This window comes from Bombus bifarius, unplaced genomic scaffold (genome assembly GCF_011952205.1).
Source record: "Bombus bifarius isolate JDL3187 unplaced genomic scaffold, Bbif_JDL3187 scf7180000009790, whole genome shotgun sequence".
NCBI lineage: Eukaryota > Metazoa > Arthropoda > Insecta > Hymenoptera > Apidae > Bombus > Bombus bifarius.
In genome coordinates, this window is record NW_022885336.1 from 26,116 (window position 1) to 43,140 (window position 17,025).

The following is a 17,025-nucleotide window of genomic DNA, read 5'->3' on the forward strand; positions in this document are numbered from 1 at the left end:
AGTTCGACGAAAATTTTTATTATTCTTTGTTAAACCTACTCATACAAATAGACGTTTGCAGAAACTGTAATAAAATTCCTGGAAAATTTAACAGTTCATGGATGAAAAAACATGGTACAAACAAAATTGAAATTCTGATATCCCGCTAAAATATGACAATACTAGACTCTTCGGTAATCGCTTCAAACACAAGTGATTATGATAATACTATATTAATACCATAAACCATTAGAAACCGCATATACATATAACGATGTTCCACATAATGAATAATAATTGGAACAAAATATTTGACATTTTAATCACATGACAATATTTGTTGCAATTTTTAACTACATACTTATTAACTAGCATTCTAACTTTCAATAGCTCAAAACACGTAGCGAAAATATTTATAAAATATCATTGCATATAACGATGTAAAATCTATTTAATGTATCTAGAATTAATTATATAACGTTTCGATTATATGACGATATTCTCTGTAATTTTTTTTTACATATATCTATTACATATTATTGCAATTTTAACAACCCGAAATATGTAGCAAATATGCAGTTTCAAAAATCCATCGATAATTTTTTAAATAATTAAATATTATTCTAATCCAAAATAAACAGCCCAAAATACGTAGGAAAATATTCAGAAAATATGCAGTTTCGAAAATCTATCTATTCAACGTAATAAACAGATGTTTGGCGAAAGCGTGAAAGTACAATATATCGTGACGAAGTTAAAGTTGAGATGCTTTGTTCTAGCACGGAACCGTTCTATTTCTCCTGGCCACAACTCCTGCCACGATCGAAACTTAAGGGAGCGAAAGCATACTCCGATTCTTCAACGATGTGGTAGGCCAACCACGTTTTGGTGTAGAGTACTTTCTACTTCGGTGGTGGCAGCACATGGGGTACAGGGTGGGGATGCTTCAAAGGCTTAAAAGGCCTTCCAACGTCCTTGTAACACGCAGTTCTCGAATAGAACGTAATCGTATTCCGTTCAAATAAAAATCAACCTGAAAGCAACAGCGAGCAAATTTTTCTTCCACCTTCTCTTGCAAATTTAAACGTTATTACTTGTAATGATACTACGATAGTCATTTAGATATCAGTGTACATCGAAGCAATTTGCAAAGTTTGTGCGGACGTTAACTTCGTTGCAACAAAAGACGGTCAGGGTTGATATCTTGGTGAACAGCAGCGAGTGATTTCTGTCTTGCAATCGAAACTTTGTAACTTCGAAAGTTAGTGACTAGTGAACAAGCTGAGTGTTGAATAGACATTTTGGCGGGTTTTAAGTACATACGTCGAAGCTGCAACAAGTAAACCCGGCGAAAATGAAGAAGACGAAAAATCTTCAATTACTTGCGACGTTTCTTCTATTGGTGTTTTTCGTATCACCATCGTCTACTTGGGCTCTTACGACATTCGGCAAACCCAGCCCAACGCAGAACCAAAATTCTCCACCACCGCCTACACCAGGTTAATCAAAGAGACTTATCAACTTAAGGAACAATCTGTCAATTCTCTCAATTATATTAAAATGTGCGATTTTTGTCAGACATTTGAAAGGAAAGCTTTTCAGATATTCAAATTCTTGTGACTTATTGGTCTTGATGATGCCGCTTGCTAATTGTAGCAATGCACTTTCGTATGATTATAAAGTATTACTTTACAGCACTGTTATCCAAAAGAATGTATATACCGCCGTATTTCATATTATTTGTATTAAACAAATAGAAACTATAAAAAAGAATGTTATCATTCTTGGACAGATCTATAATTTCTAGACAAATATAAATAAAATAGCAAAATTTAGAAAGTTAGAAAACGCTTTCACGCATAAGGATTGGTTGTAATTTCAGTCGGGAAAGCTCGAGAATGTAAATTGGAGTCTGATTGCGCTGGAATCCAAAATACAACATGTATGTCGGATCATCGTGACGGAAGAACACGTTGTCTTTGTGGAGACTATTCCGCTCCTCTTAATGGCGCGTGTACCAATAAATTCAAAGGTAATTTATTCTTCCTAAACATTTTTAGAAACTTGAACTTTTTTATTTGTAACGATCCACGGAGTTTATAATTATTATGGTTTAATTATTATATACATATGTGATCGTTATTATAATTCTTATTTAATTTATATAATTATACACTTGAGAATTTAAGATCGTGCATAGGAGATTATGTTATATTTATTTTAAATAAATCTTGGATTCAATTAAAAAAGAAAGATACATATTGAATTTCTTCGTACACAAGGTACTACTGTCATTTGCATATACTCACGTGCTCTCTTGCAATATGCGAACATATGATGGTGTTGGTACCAGCACCGAGGTTATCTATGCAAATTGAAAAGCTTTACGAATATCATTGTAGCTTGCTATACCCCAACACCAATTTACTTGTTTTCTAATATACTCTTGCTATTTCATGATGCAAACATAAAAGTCGATATATCACGTAATTCGAAAATTAGTTGAATATTGCTAGTAAAGGTATTACGTATTACATTTTCGAATTGCAAAGAAATTAAATTTGTAGTGAATTACTTCGTATTAGGATTTAAATTAAATATTTAGAATGAGAGTTTTTAGATTTATATTGGTAATTATTATTGTAGATGCATAATTTAGTAGATATCAGAGAAGAAAATTTTGTTACGTTGATTACAGGATTATCGTAAATAAAATGGTTGAAAGTTAAGCGTCCGTATGAATTTAAAATGCATCTTTTACGACGATTAAGATTTGGTTCTGCTCTAAGAACAGATATAAATATATAGATATTGATTGTAGCAAGAGCAAAAGATTTTAACAAAATGATAATATTCCATTAAGATATGCAGTGTACGAATACTATAGAAATTCTAAATTAAATCTGCCAAACTTTGAAATGAAATTGTCATCACGCGTAAGATTTCGCATATAATGTAATATACATATATTTTAAGTATTCATAGCCAACATTTTTTATCCAAACGCTTATTACAAGTTCTATAATCTCTTTCTTAAAAGAGAATATTTGATAATTATTTCACTTGAATTTGAATTAGTCAGTATCCATATTCCAGTGAGATATAAAATATATTATTTGATTTGAAAATTATTTCACTTGAATTTGAATTAGTCAGTATCCATATTCCAGTGAGATACCTATTTATTATTAACTTAAATCTATTTATACAATATAATTACAAATATAATACTTTAAATGCTCTTACAGTTATCTAACGAAATAAATGTAAATGTACACATTTAATTCACTTCTATATCTAATTAATAACACGCCTGATCAATGTATATTTCTATTGTAGCGTTACATACTTCATGTAATGATGATTCTGAATGCATTGAGGGTGCACATTGCGTACAACGGAACAATACCATGTCCGGAAAACGTTGCTATTGCCAAGAAGGATATAACGAAGAGGGTGTATTATTTTGCAATGGTATGTCATCACGTTCTTGGTTTCTTAACCTGTTAATCGAGTCATCTCTTAAGCAAAAATTTCTATAATCGCAAAATTACGAATCACATGTAACTTGAAAAAGTTTCTAACTGCAATGAATTTTTTTCACAGGTAGCTCATCCGTCCTCATATTTCACACAACACTTCTGTTACTTACATTGAGTATTATGAAACAAAACTTCTGTTAATTTGAATATTGCAAGACGAACCTTATAAATTCTTCAAAATTTTAAACCTGCTAAAACATTGCTGAAACTCTAAACTATGAATCAACCAAAAATACCATATTGTGTAGAGTTGGAAAATAGTCTTAAGTTTACCACAATTATAGTACAAATTTTAAATGTGTTTCATAACTACTATTGGGTTTAATAACTGTACTTGGAAAGTAATAAATTACTTATACGCGACATAACTTTACAAAATATATTATATTTTCATTGCAAGTAATTGTGTTTAAAAATATATCTTTCACGTATTTAAAATAAATACTACTTACGTATATTTAAAATATTTTATTGTATTTTTGGATAATTCATTTTATGAAAAAAATATGTGCAATATCAATAGGTACAAAACATAATATATTCTAATTATTAATTGTCCTATAACCTTCGTTATGATTATGGTATGTTTCAGTTGTCACTACATTTTCTAATTAATAGTAATGCAATTTAGTAACATATGTATAATCATAATTCAAAATAGTTAATTTTTTAAAATATACGTATTTCGTATTTAATGTTGACAATCTCTCATAGATTTGTTTTGTACTATTAAGAATTAAATTTTATTCCATAGTGCAAACGTCTATTATACGGTATATTAAGATACTTAAAGATAATTAAAATATTTCAATAACATATCGTTATTTAAGTATGAATATGTAATGAATCCTTCACTTAAGAGCAATTTTTTCGTAAAACTTTGTAGTAGGGTTTTGTAAAATGTTTTACCTACATTTTATCGTAATTTCAATCTCTGTATTGTATGTCTATGATTATTGATTCTTATCTTTTAAATATTTATACGTATTATTAATACTTGGAACTTTGCAATAAAAATTATATTAGTGCAGAATATTAGGTAATTCACGGGACATATTAGAATCAACGACTTAGATATAAGCAAAGAGTTTTAATTCATGATCGAAACACTTTGTTCTGCAATTTGTTGTCTAGTTGTATTTAGTTGCATGTACATGTAAAGTTTATAATTTTCTTAGAGTATAGAACATTAACATATATGTACCATAGTTATGTTTAACTTCGTTTGAATATTTTATAATGTGCTTATGATACTGATTATATTAATTAAACTGCGAAGTCAGCTCTTCTTTTAAAAATTATCGAAAGTAATAATAGAATTTGTTCGTTTCATGTCAAGTTTGTCAATTCATTTCTAGACTAATCTAAGTTGATCTACACTAGTTTAGAGAATACAAAAATTTGACTTTTTATATTATATATATATAATATCGTGTTATATGATAAAATATAATTTCATTCAAATATCATTTGCGAAATTATGATCTACTCCTTTTGTATCAAAGATTCAGTAGCGCTACGTAATTCTAACTATAAATATACAAGATGTCTCAAGACAGATTATATGATCAAGTAGGAAGATATTATATCGTATATGCGAAAGACGGAGAAGAGAATAATGCTTTTTTATTTCACGTGTAGTCGAGAAAATTGAGTTTCAAAATTCATGAAGTATATATACGTGCACTCAGTGTGGCTATTGATCACTTCTATTTCAAATCCAATTTTCTCAAATATGTGACTTTAAACAAAGAAAGTAAAGTAAAAAAGTTAAGTAAAATCATATTACTTGTGAGGTCGGTAATTAGCTATATCTATTCGACGAATTTTCGAATTTAATTTTCACGAAAACAGTGTCTCAAGTTAAAAAATTTGTTTTTTCTTCATCTTGGTTCCTAGCTGATTATATCACCCGCACTAGGACACTTTATGTTTACTAATTTTTATTTTTGAAGAACATTTCTTTAAAATTTCAATTCTGTAAAAAGTTCAGTTATTAAAATTTAACGTGCCTAATGAAATTTTATATGATATAACAACTTCATTCTATATATTATAAAAAAAGTTGTCGTAACTTAAGATATTACTATCACACAATTTTATTAAATAGAATATAGTAAGTACTATTACAGATCGTTCAATTTAGTATCTATATAAGTAAAAAAACAATGCCTTTTCGTTCACGATTTATTCGTAGTTACAGCTAGCAAATTTTAAATCGATAATCCCAATGTAGCAGTTAGACGTACGTAAATACATATAATATAAAGTTTTAACATGCCAATAATGCCTCAAGTACCAATGACTGTATGAAACAAACTATGTAATAACTATACAACTAAATAATATGTATACTAATAATTTACGTTAATGCGAATTTATCAGAACACAAATGGACAGTAATATTTATTTCGATTATGATGCATAGCATTTTATAACGTTTGTAAATTGATAATAGCATAATAACGAACTGTACTATTCGTCTCCACTATTTGAATATGTTATTAGCACGAATATATTATGCACTAATAAATTTTGTCTGTATTCTGAACATATGTATCACCGTACTTCTTAATAACATATTAATTGTAGATTATACGAGTCAATTATAAAAAGTAAATAAATGGAATACTTCATATATTTTGTTAATCGACCTTTTTATTATTTCTTTTGGAGAACTAATTGTGTTACAATGTTTCCAGTTTGTCCACCAAATACAAATGTGTCAGCAGGAAGCACATGTAAGATGTCAAAATCTAAAATATTGTAAATTATATTAATGTTATTAATATTGTCATATATGTTATCATAAAGATTAATTCGTTATTAACGAATGTAATTGTTGCTTCAAATAGTAATATAACTTACAATTTTGAAAATGTTTCTCTATTTCTTCTTTAGTCCAATTACATGAAGTTAAAACTAAGTAACCAGAAGGTAACAGAATTTTGTATATATTTTCTATATACTTTTGCCGTTTTGACGAAGGATCTTCTGGATGTAAGCTGATGGCATCGTAAGTTCCTTTATCATGTACTAATTTAAAGTCAATCGGTAAATTAAAATTTTCTGAATCGAGTATATCGCAAACTTTTAATTCGACGTGTGACATATTATTTTCCTTCAGTACTTCACGAGCTAAGTCCACTGCCTTCTCCGAATAATCTACACCTAGCAATTTTTCAAAACCTTGTTTTGTAAGTTCCACTAATGTCATTCCGTTTCCACATCCTATATCGACTATTTTGTCATCTTTGTTAAGTTTTAATTGCGTATTAATCCAACTGAAATATTAGACAGAATATTAATAAGGAATACATTTAAAAACATATATAATATAAAAAGAAGATATATAAAAATAAGATAATATCTAAAATATTTAATGCTAAATGATTATACCAGAGCTCCGATCATATAATAAGCAATAATATGTAGATATGAATAAAATTATAGGAGCTGCTGCTATTATATAATTATTATACATATATATAATTATCATCATAATTATTCTAATTATAAGCTCAATCGTATAAAAACAAGTAGAAATTATCTTATATGAATTTGAATAAGAGATTTAAAGATTTTATCTTCTCATGATACATATTTTAGTAGCTATAACTTACGAAAGATAGCAGCACTAGTCTCACGAGTAAAATACTGTACTGTTTACGTGAAAAGTCCTTCTATTATATACGTGTACTTGTATACATGTACTTTCCGCGTTGTTACATGAAATTTTCGTATCTTGTTCGAATAACTTACCGTATGACTTTTAGTGTATTATTTCTACCAAACCATATTTCACCTACATCTCCGTGTTCTTTAAAATTATCAAGTTCTTCTGAATAAATCCTCTCCCAACTGAAACATAATTGTGACATAAAGTAATGCTTATCGAGTGTTTCACATTTACGAATACGGTATGTATTACTTACTAATCACGTGTGCCTAAATCCGATGGTCCGAGTTCTTCAATGTTTTTATCTGTCATGATTTTATTTTGACTGTACGAAGATTATGATTAAATCGTAATATTATGTATTAAATATATTAATCCTAGTTATCTTTTGTATTTTCATTAAATCAGTGATTTATAACAAAAACGCGTGTCTAAAATTTAATTTGACGTGAACATATAATTACTTACGTTATGCGGAATTCTACTAGGCGAACATAACCTCACTCCTAAGCCTAACCTATAATTTAATGATACAGTGAATAAGACATACCACATAAGCGTGATTGTGCAAGAATCACAATATTTGCAAGTATTTGACAGATAAAATTGTCTTTTCAAAAGTGTTAATTTGTTAAAGATGGTTAGTAAATTAATGAACGTACTTCAAATTGGTAAGTAAAATATATATTATATACATATTTGTATATAGGTATTTTAGATTTTTTATTATGTAGTTAAAGTAGTTTACACATACGTATGCAAACCATTAGATAGTAAAAATATACAAATTATATATTGTAATAAAATAAGAATATGAAAATTAAGTCTAGTATTATTTCATGTATTAAATATTTTGATGTTAAAACCAGAGTATGTTCTTATATATAATTTTTGTACTGTTAATTTTTGCTTTAGTATTTACTTTTTTAAATATATTCTTATGTCGGTATTCAGGGAAACAATGTGCAAAATCTTCCATTTTGCCTTGGCGTCACTTTTCTACAACAAATTTAAAACAAAATAATGTTAAACCAAAAACTGGTATCTTAATGTTAAATATGGGTGGTCCCACTAGGGTCGATGAGGTGTATGAGTACTTATTACGTATAATGACTGATCGTGATATGATTCAACTGCCATTCCAAAGGTTTAGTTTGGTGAATTTTGATAATTTATAGCAATCAAATCAATGTTAAGTTAAGATTCCATGTAACAATATGTATTACAGCCAAATAGGTCCTTGGATAGCAATGCACCGTACTCCCAAGGTACAGGCAAAATATTCACAAATTGGTGGCAAATCTCCCATTTTAGAATGGACAAACACACAGGGTAAACTTTTGTGTGAGAAATTGGATAATATTTCACCAGAAACTGCACCTCATAAACATTATATTGCATTTCGTTATGCTAATCCCCTTACTGAAGATACATTGCAAAAGATAGAAGAGTAAGAATGCTAAATATAGATATAGAAAGATAGAATATATCATCAACTGAAGATAAATACTGAATAAAGTTAATAAAATGTAACAAATAATTTTCTTTTAAGCAATATATATATACATTTTCATTTTAGAGATGGAGTTGAACATACAGTTGTTTTTTCTCAATATCCTCAATATTCTTGTGCCACAAGTGGATCGAGTTTTATTGCAATATATAAATATTATTTGAACAGGTAGTTACTTATGATTTCTTTTTGCAATATTGTTACAATAAAAGAATTAAAAGTTGTTAGTGTATTATATACATTTTAAAGTAGATGTGAAGATGTTAAAATCTATTACTACTGCACTAAAGTGCCAGCATGTTTTAAGATATGTATTTTATAAATATAATCATACATGGTATGATATAAAAATTGTAATTATTTATTATTCTACAAATTGTTTTGAATTTGAAATTACATAATACTTAGTTTAATATGATTAATCATCTTTTTTCACTAATATTTTATAAAGAAAAAAAAATATTCAGGCAGCTCATACATTTTCATTTTCTTCAGATGTCACACGCATATATTTTTCCGTGTCATATTTAATTTGCTTAAGTCATGCTATAGTTGATTTTTTTAAATATTTTCTTTAGCTAGTATGAAAGGTATAATTAATCTCTTTGACTGGCCGATAAACAATTGACTAGTCTTTTAAATCTCCGTATTTACGACACGAAACTTTCGTCGAGAGTAGAGAAAACTTAGCTTACTTATAAGTAGAGATTGGACAATACGATATACATAGATGTGTAATCAAGCATGCAACGAATATTTTTTTATGCAAAATTTTTTCTTAGCATGTCAAAAATTATTGTGTATAATTTTTTAAAGATGAAGCAAACCTTTAAACATGTATATTATTTATGTTATTCGTGTTTATATGATTCATTACTAAACATAGATAATTCGACTTTTATAAAGATCCTTTATTCGACTTTTATTTAATAAAGATGTCGTATAAAATTATTATAGCGTGCACATACTGTAAGCATTCTAAGCTATCTATATTTCTAATAAAAAAACATATAACTTGCAAAAAATGTGCTAATAAATTTACATATATATATATATATATATATATATACACATATTTATAAATAAAATCTAATAAGTATATTTAATCACAGAGATTGATCATAATATCTTATCGTTTCACGTCATTTCATTTTTTTTCGTGATATATAAAAGATTGTATATTCTGTAATATGCATTTATGTACATAATAAATATTTTAATTAATGAAAACATAACAGCACAAAGAATTAACTTTAGACCTTAAAACGAAAAATTTATTAGAATATAAAATGTGCTGCCATTTTAGTACGCATTTTGCTTTATATTCATAACTAATCCTTCTGAAGTATATTTATCGAAACATAATGATAAGATAAATTAATATCTCGATACAGTGCAAAAATGTATTAGACAGTACTCAGAAATTCATAATTTACAGAAAATTACCTTCTAACATGAAGTGGAGCGTAATAGATCGATGGGCAACGCATCCATTGTTCATAGAGACAATTACAGAAAGAATTAAAGAGCAATTAGCTCAGTTCCCTAAGGATATAAGGGACGATGTCATAATTTTATTTTCGGCTCATTCGCTACCAATGAAGGTTACTTTTCAGTATTAAGAGCAAATTGATGTGAATTACAGTTACTTGAACATTGCGTTTTGCACTGTATTTTAGGCCGTATCTAGGGGCGATACTTATGCATCTGAGGTAGCAGGTACAGTTGCCGTAGTAATGGAAAAATTACAATATTGTAACCCATACAAATTGGTATGGCAGTCAAAGGTATAGACATTGTTTTCGTTTTATTAATCAATTTTATTTATTTTTAATTATACTGAAGCAATATTTCCTTATTTGAGGAGGATAAATTTATGAATACAGTTTTTCTATAAGATTTTAAAGGTAACTTCATTGTTAAATTATTTACTAATAATTGATAGTTAGCACTTGATTGTACAAGGCAAGAAACCGAAAATTGGCGTTAATATTTAATATTAAAATTAATATTTTCGTTATGTTTAATCCTACTAAAAAGCATTCAATAAGAAAATTATATATATAAAAAACACACGGTGATATTTGTTTTATTCTGAATGTGATACTTTCCAAGTTTTCGAAATTATTCACGTTTTGTTAAATGGAATGTTATATGCAACGTATTGACATATTCTTTTTAAAAGAATGAATTCTGTCACACCAAATATATCATGCATAGTGAAACTGCTAGGAGTAAAATTACAAAGTTTTTGACATTTACTGGTTCATTAAAATTCACGGATTCTTTGATATGCTAAATGAGATACCGTTGCTATATCCTCTTCTACGGAAAAGTCTATTTCTTTTTAAATGAAATTGTATCTCGATTATTGCACCTCGTTATAGTTCACTTGAAAATAAACAATATTTGCCACATTTTTCTTTCCATCGAATAGTTAAAACCATACAACGAAATACATTAAAATTTATGCTAATTTATATTCTGATTTATTACTGTGTATATTTAGGTTGGACCTATACCTTGGTTGGAGCCTTTTACCGATGACGCAATAAGAGCGTATGTAAAGCAAGGCAAAAAGCATTTCATGATAGTTCCAATAGCATTTGTTAACGAACATATTGAAACTCTTCATGAATTGGACATTGAGTATTGCAAAGAATTAGCTGAGGAAGTAAGTGTTGCATATCACTTTTAATTCAGAAAAAGAGAATCTAACTACGGAGAAGCATTTTTTACCTTCTTTTGTATTTAGCTTGGCATTGAAAAAATACGGAGAACTGCTGCACCTAATGATCATCCTACGTTTATAGCAGCTTTGGCAAATATCGTTGCTTCTCACCTTAAATCGAATAAGCCAGTGAGTCCCATGTTTTTAACACGTTGCCCCCATTGCGTTAGTATGAATTGTGTAAAAAGCAAGAATTGGTATGCGGAAATATGCAAAAATTAAAAGGGCAAAATGTTTCATTTATCGTACATGTCATATATCGTGTATATGTAAAAACTAAATATATAATTTATACAATTTGTTACTATTTCTCATAGTAATATCAGTGTAAGTGAGATTAAGGTTAAATATTTAATAATTACAATTTAGAAATTGTACAAAATACAGGTTATCTCTGTAACATAATGTGTTGAATAAAATATTGATTTTTGTTTCCAAATATTTTTGATTTCTTTTTACCTTAACTCTAGTACATATTATATAGTACTCTGTACATATTACCTCCTTTAGTATGTTTTTAAAAACATAAGTCATATCATAAATGCACTAGGTATTCTTAAATATTCATCTATTACAGAATAAATATTACTTCAATGTAACATAAATTATATCTCGAACTTGGGAACAAATCTATTTTTCGAATATTTATAAAAAATACTTTTATACCTTAGCTTTTGCATAAATGACATTATAATACTCTCAATTTTTTAAATTTAAATTTTGGGAAAAGAATATTTTCATACAATGTTCTCATATTTCCCAAAAACATCTTACTTCCATTAAATAATTGTGTGGGTATCAGCCAAATTGTGATGTGAAACAAAATGAATTTCTCTCAAACAAAAATTATTATAGATTATCAGTACGTAAAGATAAAATGACTAACAAGACTCTTGTAAAAAAAAATGTTATTAGAAATTAGAAAACTTAATAAAACGATAATAAAATTATTTTCCTGTCAAAACTACTAGACAAAGAAAAATGATTTCTTATAGAAACATCGAGAAAGATTACTCGATAAGCTGTTAAAAAGGAGTATAATACAAGGTAGTTTCACAGCATTTATGACAGTAACCCTTCGATTTCTTTGCAGGTTACTCCCGAGGGAGTTATCGCGGCGACAGCAGAGAGCGTCTGCCGCGCTCTAGGTATCGAACGCGAGTGGCGCGGCGCTGGGTGCCGCGACGCTTATATAAATGCGCGGCGTCGGCAGGCGCGTTCAGTATGTGTCATGCTTTGCGAGCGCGAGCGTCGTCTGTGATGGCGGCTCGAGTGCGGTTGAAGATGCAATGCGGCACCGTCGTATTGCTCCTCGTTGTCATCATCGTGGTGTGTGGTATGGATCTTGTGTGTGGAATGTTCGAGCATCGTCACTGCAGTCACCAGCATCCCCGGGCGCACGAGGTAAGCGGTTACAAAAAGGACCTCGACCCTCTTCTTTTCTCTTTTACACACTCTTACTCTCTTTTCACCTTTGTTGTCTGCCTGCCTGTTCGCTTGGTAGACGCACACCAACCAACCTAACCAACTGGACTGCTAATGCTCGTTCTGCCAGTGCCACTTCCCTTTTATCGCTTTTCCTCACCGCTCTTTCTCTTCTTACCTTTCTTTCGTTCGACGGTTTTCTCCTCTTTATTACGTCAAATCTCTGAGTCCATTTTTCGTCTCTGTGGGTATAAAATCGCGTGATTTCAACCAAGCGTGCGTTTCACGTGTCACGTGCTCTTGCTGTCCTCCTCGCACACCTGTATTTCGCGTGCGCCCCACTTCAACCTGAACCGATGAGCTCTGTTCTCTATACGCTACATCTTCAGATACTACTATCCTGTTGTTAAACATATGCATTATAGACGCGCTGTGTTGACATTTTCTCCATATTTATGACTCTAATAGGATTATAACGTACGTCATTCTAATAGGATTAGAAATGTCTGCTTTATAAGGTGAAATGTCAACATCGAAAGTCTACTTCGATAGTCAGTTTCGATTGTCGAGATCTCTCGTTCGCAATAACAGATTTATATCGCACGTGAAATTTCGTAAACGTGGTTGGCGTTTTTCGAAGACTAAGTTATGTAGTTGGTTTCGTTTAGTAGAGTTTGTTACGTTTATAAGTGTATTACGGTAACTGTGAAATAAATAGCGCGCTACGCGTAATGTGTCTACTGTGGAATGTGACTTTGATCGTGCGGAGAAAGGTATCCGTGAACTTGTTTTCATGCGCCGCTGAACCACGTGTTTTGGGAACGGGCACGCGCCCCTGTGTGTTTAGTTGCACGACTTTTTGCTACTCCGCTTCTCTTGTAAGTGGTTACATTATTTTTCATTAACTCTGATTGAGATTTATCAATTCTCTTTTATATTCAATCAATTTTTATTTGATATATGGATTCCATAGAAATATGTTTTGCTGTGAATGACGGATTTCATTTTATATCAAAATATCTAAGCGAAAATTTTATATCGTTCTTATGTTACATTGTTGTTAGTAGAATTGAATTTTCTTTTATATGTTGGATATTAAAAAAAGTTTTATGGTTTTGTGCTATGTAGGCGCTAGTGGATTTCGTAAATGCGATGAAAATAATTAGGAGGCTACACGCCTGTAATAATGGCAAAAATACAAAGGTCTGTAATTGAGACTTATAAGAGAATATTCTATCAAAATTATTTGCAACAATATAATGCAAAAATAAAATATATTAAACTCACGCGCGTATGCATGTAGATCGTATATTTTACATGTATAAAATGAAAAAATATGATGACAGTTAGTTGTTAAAATTGTATTTTCTGAAAAAGTATTTTATTCTTTTTCACAAACCAAGATTAATATGAATATATGTATGTATGTATGCATTTATTAATAAACTCATTGTTTGAGACTTTTAACATCTGCACCATTTAGTAATTACATTTGTAAATGTTCTCTTTCAGTATTTACGTAATATTCATCTAATTTGAACAGTATGTGCATTACCGGCATTTCTGCATTTTTAAGCATTCGTAAATCTGTAACACCCACAGTCTGGTTATAAATAATGATGTCTCATTTACAAGTAAGAGAAATGCAAATATTAATTACAATCTCAATAAATTGGTAATTGAGAAAGAGAAATTGAAGATATTGTAATAGAAATAAATTGTAATAAATTTCGATAAATCTCAATACATTTTAATAAATTTCAATTAATTTCAATAAATCTCAATAAATTTCAACCAATTTCAATATCTTGTATAGAGCTGTTCACAGGCCAATGTGGTTAACTCTACATTTCCAAAAAAAAACAAAAAAAAATCGTATCTGTATTATATCATATTATCATATATGTATAATATCATCAATTTTCCCCACTTACTGTTTTGTAGAGATAACCGATTTGAGAAATAAGCGGCTCATATAAAATACATTGACTGCGCGCTCAAAATCCTTTCGTACGGCCATGCTTCAGATTTTAGGTCCTTTTTTCTTATCTCCTCATATTTCTGCCAATTTGCTTGCTCTGACACTCGAAGCGTGTTAATTTTAAACCTGATTTTTTTATAAACTCACTACACCCTGATCCGGCCTGGTTTGATGAGATTGTTCAGACTTGAACGGTTAAGTGTAAGCTTGGTAAAATATTATAAATCTGAAAACCGTTCTGTTTAAGTTGAGGTAAAAACTAATCCAAATTTAGAAAAATGTGAACACTTGTGTTTTAAGCGTTCCACGAGCGCAGTTACAAAAAATATGAATTTTGTGGGTTTGCGTCACGAGTAGGTTTAATTTCAGCATACTTTTAGGACATCGTGAACAGTTATTGAAATACCTTTGCGTGGAAAGGGTGGACGATACCTGGATGGATGTGGGGCTTTGAACGAATTTTATGACGAGGCCATTTTGTGATGAGGAATTTTCCGCTTGGTCCGGTTTTCGACCATGCGAACCGTTATGCACTGATTTTAATTAACGTTTAAAACGCCTAGTTGATGATATCTATGAATATTGAGGACGGTAGATCCTAATAGTTTTAAGCCATTGATGATTAACACGGTGAATTAATATGAAGATTACAGGAAAATAACTTGATAAGTTATATTTTTCTTTTCTTACAAGAAGACAATTTAAAAATTGAATTCTATTTATAGATTAAACAAACTTTTGCGCAGGTTGGCAAGTTATTATGTAATTGTTTGGTAAATCTTTAATTGATTGGCAAATTATTGTGTAAGGGAATCCAGTTATCGTATACGAATATTCGTATCAGAAGAATCTATAATATTTACAGTTATTTTGTTAATTTAATACCAAGTTTACGTGTTATAATTTGTACCTGTATGTTTAAGAAACTTTATGTCTATTAAGATTGTGTCACCGCGAGAAAAATCCAGATGAATTAACTGAGTGGTTGTACAACAATGTAGCAAACAATAGTTGAGAGAACGCGGTTAATTATGAGAAGGAAAAGATGTTGCAATGTCACTTGACGTAGCTGAACTTTTACTTTTGAAGAAGTAAATATGATTCTGTGAAGAATCTTATAAGAATGTAATATTGTTCGCGTATCTTTTCTAATAAGTGTAACATTCAACACTCTCGCTTAGAATTCACTTAGGATACTTTTTACTTGGTAATTTGTAAGAAGATATAATTTTATCAGAGAATTAAAGATAAGTCATACAAATACTTTATTTATTTAATTAACGGAAAGATACAATTCTCTGATAATAAATTACATTGCAACTTACGATTAGATGGACATTTTACTATTGAATTAAATTGTTCTTAGTCACATTTTTTATTTCTTACACGAGAATAACTTAAAAATTAGTTACTCTTCATTTATACGTAACTTTAATTTGTTGTAGAATAGTTTTGTTACTTTTATCTTGTTGCAAATGTCTAGAGTTATTTAAAACGACTTTAGGTTGATGAGAATCTTGTTCTTTTAAAAGTAATTACGCCGAAAAGTCGAAGTAATTTCTAAATATAAATAAAGTTTTAAGCTTATCTGGCTTTATTAACCTGTTTGTTTCCTTTCTGAGCAAAAGTTATTCAATTTGCTTGAACGAAACAGTTTTATCATGTTTATTTCTCTGTTCCGTTTGATCTAGCAACAGTATTATTTCGTCGAGTTTTCGCTTGGCTGGCTTCACTGATGTTTAGTTTATGATCACTTAAAAACTTTGAAGTATAATCTATCCGTCACAGTCTTCGTTCCCTTAATTCAATCCTTTAATTTCTATCTTCAGTTCCCAAAAATATCTTTCCATTCATTAGGTATAGTCGTGGCAGTCACTATAGTAAATTATTAACGATTCATAATTTTTGAGAAATATTATTTTCCTATCAAAGAAACTTTGTTTTACCTACAGTTAAAGAGGAAATATTCAAATTCAGTAACAGATATAATATAAGAGTTAACAACCACCAAAACCCATTAGTTACCCAATTACTTGACACTACGGATCAGATCCGCAGACTAAGAAGACATTATCCTTTAGATTTAAGCATTAGATTTAACTAGAATCAAACATACTATAAACACTTATAATCCAAGTTACAGTACCACGCCAAAATAATTTACTTATAATTCTC

The 17,025-nt window shown here is 29.6% G+C and overlaps 4 protein-coding genes across 5 annotated transcripts in view; 3 read left to right on the forward strand and 1 right to left on the reverse strand.

The window, feature by feature from the left end:
* Positions 1–952: 952 nt before the first annotated feature.
* Positions 953–3,884, forward strand: LOC117215790. The gene is made up of 4 exons (XM_033462270.1): positions 953–1,478; positions 1,862–2,011; positions 3,319–3,453; positions 3,586–3,884. The coding sequence occupies exons 1-4, from the start codon at positions 1,334–1,336 to the stop codon at positions 3,660–3,662; spliced, it is 507 nt and encodes a 168-aa protein (XP_033318161.1). The 5' UTR covers positions 953–1,333; the 3' UTR covers positions 3,663–3,884.
* Positions 3,885–6,059: 2,175 nt separating this feature from the next.
* Positions 6,060–7,779, reverse strand: LOC117215789 (EEF1A lysine methyltransferase 2). 2 transcript variants are annotated; one of them, XM_033462269.1, is made up of 5 exons: positions 7,669–7,779; positions 7,457–7,525; positions 7,284–7,382; positions 6,390–6,805; positions 6,060–6,277 (listed from the first exon to the last, which is right to left on the reverse strand). In XM_033462269.1, the coding sequence occupies exons 2-5, from the start codon at positions 7,510–7,512 to the stop codon at positions 6,183–6,185; spliced, it is 666 nt and encodes a 221-aa protein (XP_033318160.1). In that variant the 5' UTR covers positions 7,513–7,525; positions 7,669–7,779; the 3' UTR covers positions 6,060–6,182. The 2 variants fall into 2 exon arrangements, with proteins under 2 accessions (XP_033318160.1, XP_033318159.1); XM_033462268.1 differs by lacking the exon at positions 7,669–7,779 and having other exon boundaries at positions 7,457–7,598.
* LOC117215787 (leishmanolysin-like peptidase) overlaps positions 7,313–17,025 on the forward strand; it is a 210,303-nt gene continuing 200,590 nt past the window's right edge. Inside the window, exons 1-2 of the mRNA XM_033462265.1 lie at positions 7,313–7,441; positions 12,538–12,848. Of these exons, the coding sequence (XP_033318156.1) occupies positions 12,669–12,848 (180 nt within the window). The 5' untranslated portion in view covers positions 7,313–7,441; positions 12,538–12,668. The remainder of the gene's footprint in view (positions 7,442–12,537; positions 12,849–17,025) is intronic.
* On the forward strand, positions 7,740–11,879 carry LOC117215788 (ferrochelatase, mitochondrial). Its single transcript, XM_033462267.1, has 8 exons — positions 7,740–7,871; positions 8,155–8,347; positions 8,429–8,650; positions 8,780–8,881; positions 10,152–10,317; positions 10,393–10,500; positions 11,223–11,387; positions 11,469–11,879. Exons 1-8 carry the CDS (start codon positions 7,838–7,840, stop codon positions 11,664–11,666), a joined length of 1,188 nt encoding a protein of 395 aa, XP_033318158.1. The 5' UTR covers positions 7,740–7,837; the 3' UTR covers positions 11,667–11,879.